This window comes from Grus americana, chromosome 1 (genome assembly GCF_028858705.1).
Source record: "Grus americana isolate bGruAme1 chromosome 1, bGruAme1.mat, whole genome shotgun sequence".
NCBI classification, from domain to species: Eukaryota; Metazoa; Chordata; class Aves; order Gruiformes; family Gruidae; genus Grus; species Grus americana.
In genome coordinates, this window is record NC_072852.1 from 128,488,060 (window position 1) to 128,504,701 (window position 16,642).

The 16,642-nt window shown below is 36.4% G+C and overlaps 1 protein-coding gene across 10 annotated transcripts in view; it reads right to left on the bottom strand.

Annotated features, from left to right (window-relative positions):
• The window catches only part of GK (glycerol kinase), a 38,011-nt gene that overhangs the window by 20,268 nt on the left and 1,101 nt on the right, over positions 1 to 16,642 (bottom strand). For 6 of the 10 annotated variants that reach the window (XM_054809475.1, XM_054809552.1, XM_054809512.1 and 3 more), the window contains exons 2-11: positions 8,515 to 8,588; positions 7,736 to 7,842; positions 7,105 to 7,182; positions 6,029 to 6,108; positions 5,222 to 5,359; positions 4,596 to 4,705; positions 3,933 to 3,999; positions 2,799 to 2,816; positions 1,739 to 1,774; positions 1,036 to 1,103 (exon numbers count right to left, since the gene is read on the bottom strand). In XM_054809475.1, coding sequence (XP_054665450.1) covers positions 1,036 to 1,103; positions 1,739 to 1,774; positions 2,799 to 2,816; positions 3,933 to 3,999; positions 4,596 to 4,705; positions 5,222 to 5,359; positions 6,029 to 6,108; positions 7,105 to 7,182; positions 7,736 to 7,842; positions 8,515 to 8,588 — 776 coding nt within the window. The remainder of the gene's footprint in view (positions 1 to 1,035; positions 1,104 to 1,738; positions 1,775 to 2,798; positions 2,817 to 3,932; positions 4,000 to 4,595; positions 4,706 to 5,221; positions 5,360 to 6,028; positions 6,109 to 7,104; positions 7,183 to 7,735; positions 7,843 to 8,514; positions 8,589 to 16,642) is intronic. The other 4 variants (XM_054809494.1, XM_054809561.1, XM_054809503.1 and 1 more) reach the window with 1 other exon arrangement.

A 16,642-nucleotide genomic window follows, 5' to 3' on the forward strand; every position in this document is an offset into this window, starting at 1 on the left:
ACAATCCATTCTAATTTATTCTAAGAAATTATGAGTTCCCTACCTTTTTAATACCCTGAAAATTAATAGCTTAAAATAGTACTGAGATAGTCTTCAGTTATATTTGGAGAGAAAACAGGTAAAGCAGTAACACAAATAGATTAAAAAATATCTCACTTTTACCTTTTGGTTTAGCTGTTGTTTTTTTGTTTGTTTGGTTTTTTTGTTTGTTTGTTTTTCAAAATGTCTTTTGTGTTATAAAAATATTTTGTGACAATATTACTTAGAACCATGCTCGCTTTACTAAAATAGAAGGCCACTAACCATTAAATTTTTGTATAAATAAAAATATAAAGTGAAGGTTAATTAGCAACAAGTATAGATTAATGTGTAATTAAATCTGTGAAAGACCCATACTGTGTATATACCTACATGCTCAGTTAAGCACATGGTTGTAAATGGAACAGTAAGTCATTTAGGCAGAGAGCTTTTCCTCACATGAATGTTTGATTACACCAGTTGCCTGATTTAACTGATCGGCTATTTTAAACAAGGCACACTAGGAGGCTGAGAAATAGAAAAAAACCAAAATGTAAAATTCTCCACGCTGAGCTAGACACAGGAGCAAAACAAAGCACTGCAACTGAAATAAACCTTTCTCATCTAGTAATGCTGTGGATTTTTTGTCATTCAAATCTGTGCGATCTAACTCACACAGCCTGTATTTCTTTAACTTTAGGTCACAATTTAAATGATACTGCAACTGTTTTACTCTGTGTTTTTGAGAATTTAAAAACTAAAAAACTCCTGTCACACAGATACTTCCTCACAGTGACTTTGTTCCAAAATATATCTCAATAATCATGTAACTTTAATGTCTTCACTATTTTATATACAAGTTAGGATGCTGTGTACTTTGTAGGTCAACATAGTCAAAAGGTAGAGCTGTAGTTATGCAGTAACTACAGAAGCACTTGGCAGTTAGCTTGAAAGAGAACATAATACTAAATTCAAACAGAACACTGTGTTTATCTTACAACTTTCATAATAACTTACGTATTTTTTGCCTGCCCATCTTGAAAACACATTTGCCCAACAAGAGCAGCAGATTGGTCACCCAAGCACTGAAAAGAGAGAGAGAGAGAGATTTATTTTTATTTTAGCAAATGTCTGCGCATGAATCACATACATGAAAAAGTAACATGAACAGATATATTTAACTATAGCTCAAGTCTATTAGGAGCACGCAGGTAATTGAAAGTGAGGAAAAATCTATAGAGACAACCTGTGCTTTTTACTACTTTTTCCTTTGTAAGAACTGCAAATGAAATGTGTTGTGCTACTTATTGCGAACAATTCAAAGAAACCAAAATTAAAATTTAGTATCTTTATGCATGTTGTATTGGAAGAAAGCTGAAAATCCACCCAACATTCCTGGCTTATGTATATACTGAACTCCTTTTATATATAAAGCAGAGCGTGCTTCCAGTTTGTAATGTTACTCCTAAGTTTCCAACAACACTACATATGTGCATTAAAGCTGTCAGCCGTATTTCCACAGCCAGTCCTTAACTTAATAATGAAGAATCCAGTCAGTTAATAATTCAACTTCCAAAGTTTACTTCATGTTTAACATGAAGTAAAAAACCATCATTTTTATTTGTAGCAGGATTCACTCATCTTAAAGCTTTTTCCAGTGAAGATACATTCATGCAGTATCAGGTTCTCATGCCACAATCTGAGTTGAAGTAGGACTTACCCCAGAAATTGGTACACCTGTCAAAGCTCCAGATTTCTGATTTGCAAAAAGAGGGAGGGAAAAAAGCTCTAAATTAGTTTTCCACGACTATAATTTAAGGCAATGAAAAAGAAGCTAAACTTCTAATGCTCAAAGGAAAACAAAGAAGGGTCACATAAGCAACATGGTTCGGTTCAGGTGTACATTAGACTTCAGCTTAATGCATTAGACTTTAGCTCACACTTAAACCACTATAAAATAGAGAGCAGGAAATTCAGAGCTATACTTTATGTCACCTCAATAGTTTTTAACATAAATTTTGTTGAAATCGTAGTGTACAGAAAATTAGGTTCAGTGTAACCTTTGCAGTCAGTGTCAAGTGTAAAATGCAAAAGTGTAAAAATGGTAAAGCGACTAGAAGAAAAGTGATTGTGATGACACACTAAGCAAAGACAGATGCCTCATGTTAAGATATAGCATTTTATGTCTCACATAGAATTTCTTCCAAACACTACCATGTAGTTTTTCAGTTGCATTCTTCTAATAAGTACCATAAGAAATTTATATCCTGACTATTTTTACTTCTTTCTTTAAATTATTTCTTTGTGCAATTGTGAAAATGCATATTCAGTGAAGCCATGCAAGTGCATTTCCAATCTGAACGTTTTTTCTTTAATTTTCATTTTAATTAACTGGATTTAAGGTAAATGAGTTTATAAATGCACTAAGAAATCCCTGCATGAATCTGATGTTTCACTATAATAGAATGAATATTTGTAAACAGAATGTCTCACTTTTCTCATTTATAAAATGAGACAGCCAACATTTATTAGCCAGTAACTGTATTTTTTTACTTCACTATAAAAAGAAATATTCAAGAGCCTGCAAATTAGGGCAAACACATACATCAAGATTACATTTTAAAAACAACTTTGGCATGAACTCTAATTGTAATATCTCAAATTTGGAAATACCTGCCAAATTTATTGGTCTAGAAAGTCTGCTTTTACTAATCCTTAAATCAATGGAAATGCACAGCATCTGAAGAGAATGGATAAGCCTAACGGAAGCCTCTACTCACCAGGCTAGGACAGATTTTCTACAGTCAGCAAAAGAAAGAAAAAGAAACAAAATGGAAGGAAAGGGGAAGAGAAACAAAAGTTGACATTTGAAGTGACCAGCTATTCTGTTTCAGTTGCCAGGTAGTATCTTTTTCCATTTACCTTGCTCATTCAGCTTAATACAACTCACTCTCATCTGACCTTCACATTAATAAAAGTCAGCAAAGCCTTCTAATGGCATTTCCATTAACAGATTAGCAAAAATACTTACATTTCAGGCAAGTTAGAGTTATATTTTAAATAAAAATCTCATAACTTATCTTAATTACAAAATACCTGTATGTTCTTAGTAAACAACAGGGCAAACTACCAGGAAAAAGAATGCAAAATCACAACATCCAGTTTATCCAATTCTAAAGCTTTTAAGAATAAATTAGATGCCACTGTATCAGAAGAGTTGGTGCTGCATCAAAGTAAACTGGAAACCTCAGCCCCATGATAATAATTACTGATTTATTTCTAAGTAATATTCACAGCTGCGCTGGAACAGTGTGATTAAAAAGACATCACAATATTCCAAAATATTTTTTTTACTGAGTGCTACATAAACATACACAGCACGAGGAGTTTATTTTTCAAAAAGAAGGCAATCTAAGGTGTCACTTACGATTTTCCAGTTCACAGACACTGACTAATCTCGCCTTCAATTATGTGGAAATAGGACATTACACATCTCGTCAATTCTTAGATCATGAAGACTTCCATAGCAACTTTCATCTATTCTTTTCAATTGTACACGAAGTAAAAATATTGTGCTCTTTTAACAGCAATCTCATTCTTTTAATCTACTGATTATACATTCCATTCTGATGGGTAGTTTCTAAATGGATAAGTAATTGTAATAAAAAAATCAATTTTTAACCTTATTAAAAACCTCTTCCATCTTGTTTTGTCTCTTTGAGACTTAAAAGAGAAAACAACAGATATTCAACTTCATGTAATACTATACAACAGTAGATAATGACATACTAATCATAAATCAAACAATACTGATCTAGAAAAAGCCATTAGTCTTAATCTATTGAAATTCTGTCAGTTCTATATTGATATAGTTATATCTTTACAAAATTAGCTTCACACACAAGAAAACATACCATCAAGCCATAAATCTCAGAGGAGCTTCGTACTTTTGGAAGTATTTCCATAGGAATATCAAAGAACCTGAACACAAAACAAAATAATTTTTATATATGGTCAGTGCTAAATCAAAAAGCATTTTGCATTTATTTTCTTAAATAAGTTTAAGCTGTAAAGAAAAAAAAACTATAAAAAGAACTTTGATTTCTAGGGTTTAATCCATCATTGTGTTTTTCCACTTGTTACAGTATGTGACACTGAATTACAGAGTAAAACAGCATATATTTGAATATTTTGAAGACATATCCAACACTTTCATATGGGAAGCCATTCCTCTTCCAACAATATCTTTATAATACTGTTATTAATAAATTTAAATTTTAGAAATACTAACATTGTAAGTGCCTTACAAATTTGATTAAATTTGTATTAATTTTGATTTAATTAAAAAAAACTATTAAATGTCATTGTTTCCATGAACCAGTCTTCCACCTTAATCCAGACAGTGGTAATTTGGACATCTGCAGAACAATGAATCTTAATTGTTAATGTTAACAGTAAATACAACAGTAATTGCTGATCTTAGTCTACATAAGAGATTCTTACTATTAAATGAGTTTCTTTACACATCACTTATAGAATCTAATTAAATAACAGTATTACTGAAAAACTGAGCTTACTGGCAGAGCTCAGGATCCCATTCCAAGGAATGAATGTTGAATAACATTGTTCTACTGGCATTGGTTACATCTGTACAGTGAACACCTCCATTCTTTCCACCTGTCAAACTCTGAACAAAAAAAATATCAACAGTATTTGCCAAGAAAAGATATAGGTTTACTTCATAAAATCACAAAAAAAATTTTCTACCTTCACAAAACTTTCAGCTTGGGACTGAGAACTCTGACAGTTCTGCAACAACTAAAGAACTAAAGAGATAGACCCGATATAGTGGAAACAAAGACATGACAGAGGTAATAAGGCTACAGCAGTACCTCCTGGATTCTTATATTGCAAAGGCGGCTAATAAACTTTTCTAAAGTCCACTGTTTTTCCAAAAGCATGAGCAAAATTTTATAGCAACGCATACATGGTAAACTACACATAAGCATCTTAAAAAAAAAAAAGCGATACAGGAACAGTAAAAGTTCATCTTGTAAGGAATTTTAATGGAATTTCTCTAGTGGTTTGTATTGACATCACTGTGGGATCAGTGAGCATCATGTGTCACAGTACTTTGCACAGAAATTTGCATGATATGGAAATTCATTTTAAAAAGAGTGAGAATAAACTCACAAATACATACCCATATAAGCCACGAATCAATAGTCCCAAACATAGCTCTTCCATCATCAACAGCTTGCCTAATCTCTTCCACATTATCCAAAAGCCATCGAAGTTTCACTGCACTAAAATAAGTGCTAAGTGGAAGACCAGTCCTAAACTGTAAAATAAAATGAAAAATTATAATAATTTAAAGACCATGCAAGTACCTTTTTCATTAATACCATAGTTATATATATCATAAATGGTGACAATAAGTGGAAAAACCAAAGACAAAACTCAGAGAAATTACACAAGCTTGTTACTTAAGTAAGCATACAATACACAAGTCTGAAAATATCAAAAACAAATGACTGGTGCATTAATGGACAAAGATCAAAGCTGATCTAAATGCAGTTCAAAGACCATTTACGTGGAAATAGTTGTTTGCAGAAGTCCTGTCTTATCTAGGATATCTCCATATGACTAGACAACATTTTGTTATTTTTGTAATGACAACAGAAATGAGCAGCACGACACAGGAAAGATGGAATTTGTATTCTACTAGAACTTAAAAATCACAGTTTGTTTCTACTTGCTCTTAATTTTTGTGTGTGATGTTTACTTATTATTGGATAGGTAGCAAATGATTAAGTCTCACTAACAATTACTCATTTAAATTCTCTAGAGAGATACGTAAGGAGTGTTAACCACTTATTTTGAAGAATATTTTTGAAGCTACAACTGACTTACTTTGTTCTGGGGAATTTTAAGTGCACATCTCCAAAACATTATATACTGTAACAATAAGAATTCAGCTACTATTTAAATGTTGTGGAATATCTCTTACCTTAAAAAAGGCTTTGTTTTTTCCTGGAATTCTTTTAAGAAGTCGTTCAACTGTTGACTGGGTTCTCAGGTCAAGCCACACTAAAACCACAAAATTAACTGATCAACTGATTTAATACACAAAAAGTGACATGTACAAGCTTCTTCTACAAAACTAGAGCTCTTGCCAGTAAATTCCTGTCTTTATTTTTAGCTTTTCATGTAGTTGAAAGAATATTGTATTGCCATTGTATTTTTAATGCACTGTTGCAAAAATTAAAAATGATTAAACTCATTTGATTTAGAAGAACAAACGATTTGAGAAATCAAACAGGATTTTCCACATAATAGGATATACACTTTCCTCTACCAGAGCATAAGCAAATGACTAATACTACTTTGTTTATAGCAGATGACTGTCGTTAAACTAGAAGGTTAAAACAAATAGGAGGTTGATTATTTACTAATGCTATGAAAACTTTGAACTGAACTGCTATGTCAGAATTATCAAGGTACAGCTGGGCTTAAGATAAAGCTGTAAATAATATATATTTGAATACAGAAAAGTCCTGATTTTTCAGTGATACTACGCTAAACTAAATCTGGCACTTGACATGACCTATAAGAGCAAATCTAGACAATTACCGTTTCTCGGCTGACATAATCTGAAAAGCCAAGCTAAGTTAAAAATAAAACTCCAAATCAATAAGTATTCATCAAACCTACTTAACACATTTTTCATTTAAAGTTAAATCAAAAGCATCCTGAAAACTTAGTAAACTACTTCATTTAAAAGAAAGTGATTAGGTGTAAGTCAGAGCTTCATTACATGCCTGAGATGTACAAAACCCCTCAAGAACATTGTTTTTTGTTAAAAGCCCATAAAGCAATTTATTAACTATTACATAATTTTAACAAAATAGGGATTTTTTTAATTGCGCTGGTGTATAGAAACACACAGCTTATAACACAGATACCAAAAAATCAAAGAAGTGAGTAGGCTAGGCCACAATGAGATCTGCACAGGAAACTAGGAAAGCATTTTTCTACAACACGCTCATTTTATGATATTACATATTCAGAAAGTATAATGGTTACCAATAGCATTATAAAGAGGTTCTCCAGTTGTCTTGTCCCAAACCACTGTTGTTTCTCTCTGATTGCTGACTCCAATGGCTTCAGGACAAAATAGAAAGAAGTATCCTTTTCAGAAGGTTTGTTTTCCCCTTTTGGGGGGTGAGGGAGGGAAGGGAGAGGTGGAGAGGAGGGAGGAACAGGTAAGGAGAAGAGGAAAGTAAATGGGAAATAAAAAGTTTCCAACTTTTCATGTTATAATCTAGAAATATTACTTCTAAAAATTCGTGATTCAACTTTTGCTGCTTAACCTATGTGACTAAATGTCTTTTTTTTTTTTTTTTTTGGCCACAAACTGAGACAGCAACAACACTGACAGGGAAACTAGTTTTTCCCAGTAAGTCCTAATATAAATGTCTCTGTGATTTTGCAAGATTAGGTTAAGCCTACTTTGTAGATTATGCATTGCTAATATACATGAAGAACTTATTTTCTCATTATTCCTCCCAAACAAACTGCTCTTAATTCCAATTTAACATTTCCTTTGAGGCCCGCACATGCTGCCACCCTTCTATTGACTTAAAAACTAGACAATCTGATTTGCTCAACCATGAATACCTTAAAGCCCTCGGTTACCCTTAAGTACTAGGAATACCTTTTATGTTAGTGATGTCTATGTTCAGTTGTTGCAGCTTCTCACAGGTCCTTTCCACACATTCATGGACAGACTTCAGTATTTCCTTTGGATCTTGTTCCACCCATCTTTAACAAACAGTAAACACCAGTTAATAAAAAGACAAAAAATTACACTTAGGGAAAAAAAGAAATTCTAGTCTGAAAAACCAGCTGAGAATTTTGACAGAATCATAAATACAAAGTATGTTTTCCATATCTAGAAAAAGTGTAATGAATTTCAAACCCTTTTTAAACAGTAAGTTGTATTTTCACAACAAAACCATCTGCAGAAAATGACAAATTTCATTTTGTTTTATTGTATACAGAGCGCTTTGGCAGCAAATGCTAGGTCAGTTAAGAACAAAAACAAAAAAAACACCTCAGAGAACAAACTAAGCAATTTCTATGGACTAAGCTGAAGACAATGATTAAATTGTAAAAATGACCAGCTTTACCACTTTAACTCAGACCTTAAGTCTCATTTAAACTTCAGTTTTAAACTTTAAAGTTTAAACTTTCAATACATTAATGAATGGTCAGAGTAAAACATTAAGTATTTTTAGTTTATGTAACTCAAGAGCACATACTGGACACCCAATGTAAGATTTTTTATGCCATTTTTCCTACCACACAATCTTTTATAGCAGATACCATGGTTTTAATAATTATTAATCAACTTCAGTTTTGATCATTCATAGATAAAAATACATAAGCTCTACCAAAATGTACACAAATAAAAAACCCACAGAAAATTCATACCCCTCTTTAGGGAATTTCTGCTGTATCTCAACTTGATGGTGACTCAAAAGCTCTGCTGTTTTCGCATTAAAAACCTGCAAATAAATTACACAACAGAATTTTCTATGAACACAGAAGTTTAAACAACAATAAATTAACATTTATTCTTTGGAACAAATACAATGCTGGGATAATTGATAGTCATTTTCTATCATCAGCCCAAATATCCATATAACCTGGATTCAGATATATGAATTTTTGTAATAAAGGTAAGCAAAGAATATTTTAGTAAGCCTGGCTGTCAATTACAACTGCTTTTTTTTTTTCTTCATGGATTGGTAAAGAACCACATTTTTTCTTGTGGAAGTTGTAGGAATTAAACTAATGATGCATTTTAGAACATGCTTTCCAGTAAAATACCCACTGTTAGTCATAATAACATTTCTTTCATTCCTGCTCTGATACTCTAATGCCAGTCCTATGCCTTTTCTTCGGTTAGCTTACTTTTAAGAGACAGACAATGACATGTAGTTTAGAAATCACCAAACTGTGAAGAAAGAAAAAGCACCTAGGCAGAACCCAGCTTGTTTCAAAACAAACTACAAATATAGAGCTCATGAACAATTTGACAAGAAAGAAACATCACTGCAGCAACACAATACATTAAAAAAAAGAAAAACATGCAGAAAAGTGGCTTAGATTTGGATATACTACAATAAAAAACAGCAGAGTAGAGAATCCAGAGGACTACACTTACGGCTATTCACAAGTTAGAGGCTCTGCCTTGCAGTGGAAGCTCAGCTAGAATATACAATGATCTTCATTAGCCATCAGTGGCCTCTTTCCAAAAGTAATCTACTGTGGCCAAGCTACGACAACACCCACTAAAACATCCAACTTAATTGTACAATGAGTAAGCCAGCGTAACTGACTGGGCAAAGACGATGTTGCTGTTAAAATGGCTCTTTCTCATTAACACCGTGCAGAACCTTTTGCTTGAAGAATGTTCAGGGACCTAGAAAGTAAAATCTAACAGCAGACTCAGGTAAACCACAGAACATGCTAGTAGGACACCATTCTACCTTTTTATGGCAAGTGGAGGAGGGTCACATTTAAAAACCACTCTGGCGCTAAGGGTACAAAATCCAGTTATACCCATCCACTCTAGGATACAACTGAATCTTTTCTAGACTTCCTTCATAATGCTCTCTTCTCATTCCTCAAATTTTAGCAATTTCTCTTAAAGCTTTTAGTCCATAAACTCTTGATTTCGGTACAGTTTACTCTGAAACTATTAGAACAATTCTGACGAAGAGCAGATGAAGTTCTGATTCTCCCAGTTTCTTTGAAAACTTAAAGTGTATCTTTGGAGTGAAACTTTGAAGTTTAGAAACATTCCAGTTATATATTAGAATCATTGAGTAATTCAGGTTGAAAGGGACCTTGAGAGATCTCTCGTACAACCTCCTGCTCAAAGCAGAGTCAGCTATGAGATTAGACCAGGTTGCTCAAGGACCTTTTCTAGGCAGGTCTTGAAAACCTCCAAGGATGGAAACAGCACAACCTCTCTGGAAAATACTAAAACCTAATTTTTCCCCTCCACTGCCCAGAAGAGAAGTCTTAAAAAGGTACATGTTCATCTTTTCCTGTTATCAGTTGGAAAGATTACATAGAAAAAGCACCACTGTATTCTTTTTACCGGATTTACTTATCTGTGTTTCATCTACTAGCTGAGGCTTTACATGAAACTATCCTAATAAAAGGGTAAGCTCTATCGTTACTACATGTTTGGAAGGAACTAGTATAATGGCATATGGGTCTTAAAATGCTATGCAACATCATTAATAGGAGAGATTAAGTTTTACATGTATACAGCAAGATTTTTTTACTTGAAATTGCGTTTCTGTCAAAAGCATAGAAACGTTTACTAAGTTTTAATAATAAAGATAGAACACTTTTTATTGAACCTGTATGTATCTGACCTACTAACAATGTTAAATATCATTTGGTAATCATTCATCATCCAGTATTCCTTGGAACAGAAGGCAGTGCATCAAGATTCCTACTGTTAGCAGGAAATAAATATAGATTCAATTAGACCAGGTCATTCATTGAACCTGGAGCGTGTGACCTGCAGATAATAAAGGGTGAAGCTCTAGCACAGCAAGGCTTTTTGCCTCCTACTAAGCAAGCTGTTCTAACAGCAATAAATTCTCAACAGAAGCAGTAACACTACAAATGCATAGATTTTTTTTCATGCCCATAGAGAAGAACTAGGTAAACACGCTCTCCTAATCCATCACAAACAAAACCACAAGCTTCTGATATCCTCAACAAAAGCAGCAGACACTCCCTGCACCTCAGGGCAAGGGATTAAAATGTTTCACTGAGAACAATACCATGTTCTACAGTGATAAATAGAATTCTGATACATGAAAGGATGCCAAACATAAATGAGTCATTACATTTAAAGCTAGCAGAGCATTAACAAAGTAGGGAATAAATAGAACATATTGGGACCTCCCCTCCTTCCCTCCTCCCCCCCCCAAACAAACAAACAAACAAATAAACAAACACACACCACCAGTTGCCAAAAAAAAACCCACCCCAAACAGTCCTTTTTTCTCTCTGACAGTGGTGACAAAAAGAAATAGGTGACAATAAGTATGAGTAATTCAGATAAGGTCAATACATTCAGGTTGAAACAGGTTTGAAGTGTGTTTCTGCCACTGCTTTTCTTCCTTTCATATTCATTAAGAACTGGTTCCAGTTTATGATACCGATCTCTCACTTTTTGTACAGGGAAAAAAAAAAATCAGTCAGTTTTGCACTAATGCATCAACAATACTCACAAAAGAATTATCTAGGCTATTTGGACATGTAGAGCTATCTTAAGCAGAGATGATTTGATGAAAGACAGTGTAAACCACCAGATATGTACTGAATTCTCTGCTGAGATTAAAGAAAAGGAATAAATAACACCCTCCATTCACTCCCAACAAATTATCGTACAAAGAATTAGAGTTTGAGCCTTGAATCTCAGAGTGAAGGAGAGAAGACAGACCTATCTTAGCTATGCTGTATGTAAGCAAGCAGACAAGCACAAGGGCTGATCATTTAGTTCAAGCTCTTTATGGCGTCTCTAATATAATACATGGCATCGTATGAAGGGGTGCAAACAGTTGCATGGCATTACATTGAGTCTTTATCATCTTAGTGGAAAAGAGCTCAGATTAATCAGTTGGAACAGTTTTCAAAGAATGAAAAGAAATATGAGACAAACAGAAACATGAGGCTCATGGAAGTGATGCAAGAAGCTGCACAGTGTGGTGGGCTGACCCTGGCTGAAGGCCCCCTGCAGCCCCACCGCTACCAAAACCTTGCCACACAAATCCCGTACACACAGCTAAAAAGACAATAGTGAAAACATAGATTTTAGAAGTAACTCTGCCTGTAGAAAAGCTACTTCTGTTAGCCAATGCTGTATCTCCCTGAGTTTTTGTTAAGCTGGAACAGCTATGGATTTGCAGGCAAACAAGCTCAGAGCTGAAGTTCTGAAATTGCATTGAAATAAACCCATCTGAGGGAAGGTCGGCAGAAGAACAATATTTCCACCTTTACCATTTAACCATGATTAGCAGGCAGTCAGAATTTACGAATAAGCACAGTTTAACAAGTCTCCTAGAAATTATCTTGCTCGGAAGGCTCCTCATGAACAGATCTCCCTCCCCCCTCAAGGAGGTGCTTATGATTGTGGGAATAAAAAGCAAAACTACAATGTATTTTAAGTGATAAAAGGTAAGAGTTAAGGAAAAATTAAAGTATTTGCAATATTTTTAACCCTTCTTGTTAGCTATACATCCAAGTTTTGCTTTTTCCCAAAACATCACGTTACTTCGGTAGAGGGGTGAAATGGATTCCCCTCTGAAGGGTAAGCTCAAGGGGTACTAAGTTTTTGCTTATCTAAAACTAGGTTTTGTTTACTGAAAAGAATGGTTACAGTGTGATATAGCTTTATTTGAATATTTCTTCTGGAAATGAAGTAAAGGAAGAAATAAATATTCCACTGAGATGGAAAAAGAAATTGTCTGTGGCTGACTGACAAACCTAGAACTTCCAAGTACTGTGTATGTACTTCACTGTATGTGTACTTCACTGAATATTTTGATTCTTGCTGTTCCTGGATAAAATGGCAGAAAGACTTTACCCAGTCAGAGAGATCAGGCAGTGGTTCAGCTGACCATTAGCTCCTGATCCCAAGACTTTTAGCAAAAGAAGTTACAATGGATTTTTATGGTATGATTCTTGAATAAAATAAAATGGAACATGAGCAATGCAAGTGTTTGATGAAAATACTTGGCAAAACATCTAGACCAAAATTTAGTCATCTGGGTACACTTTAGCCCACTCAATTTATTTTCTTGCTTGATATCTTTATGAAAATGTGCCTTAAGCAATTGCAGTGGTACTCAAAGCTCTGCACTCTCCTTGGTAACTCTGAATCTGTTATCCAGGTTCAGCCCAACCTAACAGAAAATTTGAGATCTCAAAAATAATGACAGCTTATTTTGCAAAAGCAAGTAGCTCAGCAAAGAGGGTAAAACTGCAGCATAAGCTAAAATTGTATGTGCATTGTGTGTGAGGCAAGAATAAATAAGGAGTGACAGTAACAGAAATGCACTGAAGTTCTAGTGCTTCTGGTGTTTCTTTATCATCTATGCTCATATAGCCTCATTCACATAAGCAGGAGAATCTCTTAAAACTTGTGTCCATGCACAGAATAATTAATTCTGGAAGGAATCTCTGGAGGTTGTCTAGACCAACCCATTGCTCAGGTAAGCTTAAATTTAAAGTTAGACTGTGGTGTTCAGAGCCTTTTCTTGTCAGGTGTTGAGTATCTGCAAGGATGGAAATTCCACAGGCTTTCTAGGCCCTGATCCAGAGCCTCTCTAGTGAAACATTTCTTCCTTACATCTATTTGAAATTCCCCTTGTTTTCCTGTGCACGTCTGAGAAAAGGCTGGTTCTGTCTTCTCTATAAACTGTGATTAGATAGCTGAAGACCCCCCCTCAGACTTCCCTGTGATGAACCAATCCCTGATCTCCCAACCTCTCCTTGCACGCCTTGTGCTGCAGCACAGTGATCATGTTAGTGACCCTCTGCTGGACAAAAACCAGTTCTTCAGACTCTCTCCTCCTCTGGGGGGGACCAAAACCAGACACAGTGTTCTCAATGCTGCCTCCTAAGTGCCACACAAATGGCAATAATTACTTCCCTTGATCCGCAGTCTGCACTTTTCTTAATGTGGTTAATCTTCACCACCACAAGGACACACTGCTCACTTGAACGTGCTGTTCAGCAGGAATCCAGGTCATTTTTCACCAAGCTACTTCTTGGCCTTCTGTCCCAAGAGCTAAACTTCATTGAACTTCATGAAACTTCTGCCAGGCCCCTTCTCCAACTGGAATTCCAGTCAATTCCTCCCCCTGATCTGTAGTCATCTGCAAGCTTGAGAGGGCATTCCAACCCATCCTCCAGGCTGTTGATGAAAATACTATGGGGTATCAGCCCTCACTACTGACAGCTGTGGAACACCACTTGTAAATTGGCCACCTGTAATTGTAAATTTAGTCTCTGAACTGTTGACACTACCCTTTGGCCTCAAAGGACCAGCCAGTTTTTCACCCAGACATCTTTAACCTGGTCAAAATTGTGTGTCTTACGTCTTAAAAAACTACGCAACAGTTGCACTGTACTACTGAACAGACATGTGCAAAGTAACCAACAATTTGATTTTGACTGGTGACATGGTGAAGATGAAAATTGTTGGAAGCACTAGAGGAAAAAAAAAATGTAGAGAGATCAGTGAGAAAGGTATGCAAAACAACTAACACAACAAAAGATCGAGAGGTAGTAAGAGAGCCAAGGAAAGAACCCAGGCAAAAAGAACACCACATTACATTTTGGCTTAGAATATTTCAAAGCAAAGTCTCTCTTCTAACTGTGGCAATCTCTTTCCAGCACAGAATTACCCAGATATATGTGTTATCTGAATGACTGATGTGGCTTGTAGCAGATCCCTGCACACTTTGCCCTCTTCTTGCCCCTACCTCATGTTATGATTTAATTCAGTGATGTATCTTTTTTGCTCAAATTCACATAACTTTATTATCATAATAGTTTCAACACACTGCCAAGTTTAAACAAATTGACAGAAACTGAGAAGGATACAGGAACTGAAGAGTGACCAACACAATACACTTTTTTAAAAAAAGAAAATTATGGCCTCTTATTTATTTGTGTGAGCACCTGAATCCTCAGAGGAAACATAACTCATGTAGACAGAAAAGAACCCTGACTGTACAGAAAGCATTGAATGCATCTAGTATAAGAAATTTCTTATTAGAAGATCTTGTAAAAATGCTTGCAAAAAAAGCTTGAGTATAAATTTAAAGCTTGCAGTATCTCTTTTAGTTCTACTAGTGTTATCCTTTTATGCTAAGAAAAAAGTTAACTCGGCATATACAGAAGCAGATAGAATTTGTCTTCAGGTGTTACAGGGAACTTTTCCAAATTCTTTTCTGAAAAGGACTCCTGACTTCCTGTATTGGGTTTGTGTGGCAAGGTTTTGGTAGTGGGGGGCGGGGCTACAGCGGTGGTTTCTGTGAGAAGATGCTAGAATCTTCCCCTGTGTCTGACAGAGCCAATGCCAGCTGGCTCCAAGACGGGCCCACCGCTGGCCGAGGCCTCTGTGATAATATATTTAAGAAGGGAAAAAACAAGTTAGAGGGAGCTTTTGCAGCCAGAGAGAGGAGTGAGAAGATGTAAGAAACTCTGCAGACACCAAGGTCAGTGCAGATGGAGGGGGAGGAGGAGCTCCAGGCGCCGGAGCAGAGATCCCCCTGCAGCCCATGGTGAAGACCATGGTGAAGCAGGCTGTCCCCCTGCAGCCCATGGAGGAAGGATGAGGGGGTGTAGAGATTCCACCTGCAGCCCGTGGAGGACCCCACGCCGGAGCAGGTGGAGGCACCTGAAGGAGGCTGCGGCCCGTGGGAAGCCCACGCTGGAGCAAGTTCCAGGCCGGACCTGTGGACCCGTGGAGAGAGGAGCCCACACTGGAGCAGGTTTGCTGGCAGGACTTGTGACCCTGTGGGGGACCCACGCTGGAGCAGTTTGCTCCTGAAGGTCTGCACCCTGTGGAAGGGACACATGCTGGAGCAGTTCGTGAAGGACTGTAGCCCATATGAATGACTCACGTTGGAGAAGTTCATGAAGGACTGTCTCCTGTGAGAGGGACCCCACACTGGAGCAGGGGATCGATGAGAGGAGTGCTCCCCCTGAGGATGAAGAAGCGGCAGAAACAACGTGTGATGAACTGACCGTAACCCCCATTCCCCATCCCCCTGTGCTGCTGGGAGGGGAGGAGGTTGAAGCTGGGAGTGAAGTTGAGCCCGGGAAGATGGGAGGGGTGGGGGGAGGTGTTTTAAGAGTTGATTTTATTTCTCATTCCTCTACTCTGTTTTGCTTAGTAATAAATTAGATGAATTTCCTCTCTAAGTTCAGTCTGTTTTGCTCGTGACAACAATTAGTGAGTGATCTCTCCCTGTCCTTATCTCGACCCACAAGCCTTTCGTTATACTTTTTCTCCCCTGTTTAGTGAAGGAGGGGAAGTGATAGAGCGGCTCTGGTGGGCATCTGGCCTCCAGCCAGGGTCAACCCACCACACTGGCATTCAAGATAGCCCGCTGGTGTCATTTGTCAGTTTGGAGTTTCTCTCCACCCCCAGATCTGTGTTTTGTCATTTGACAATCCCATGAAGGTCATGATATTGAGTAATAACGGTAACACAGGTCAAGAAGATATTCTAGTCTCCTGCTTCATGAAAGAAAATTCCACATGAGGGAAGCATTAACAAAATAAAAGGAAAAAGCAAGGGCAAGCCAAAACATTCATCTTCCCAGTTCAACAATGTGCACATCTGACAACATTTTGTATCTAGTCATTACCTCTATTCCACTTCCACAGTGGAAATTATCACTGGGATCGAAGTCAAATTACCATGACTTACTGAGTAGGTGACAGGACATTTGTAGAGATTTTCAAGCCAGAAGTTTATATAGTAAGTTTCATATATAACAAAAACATTAGT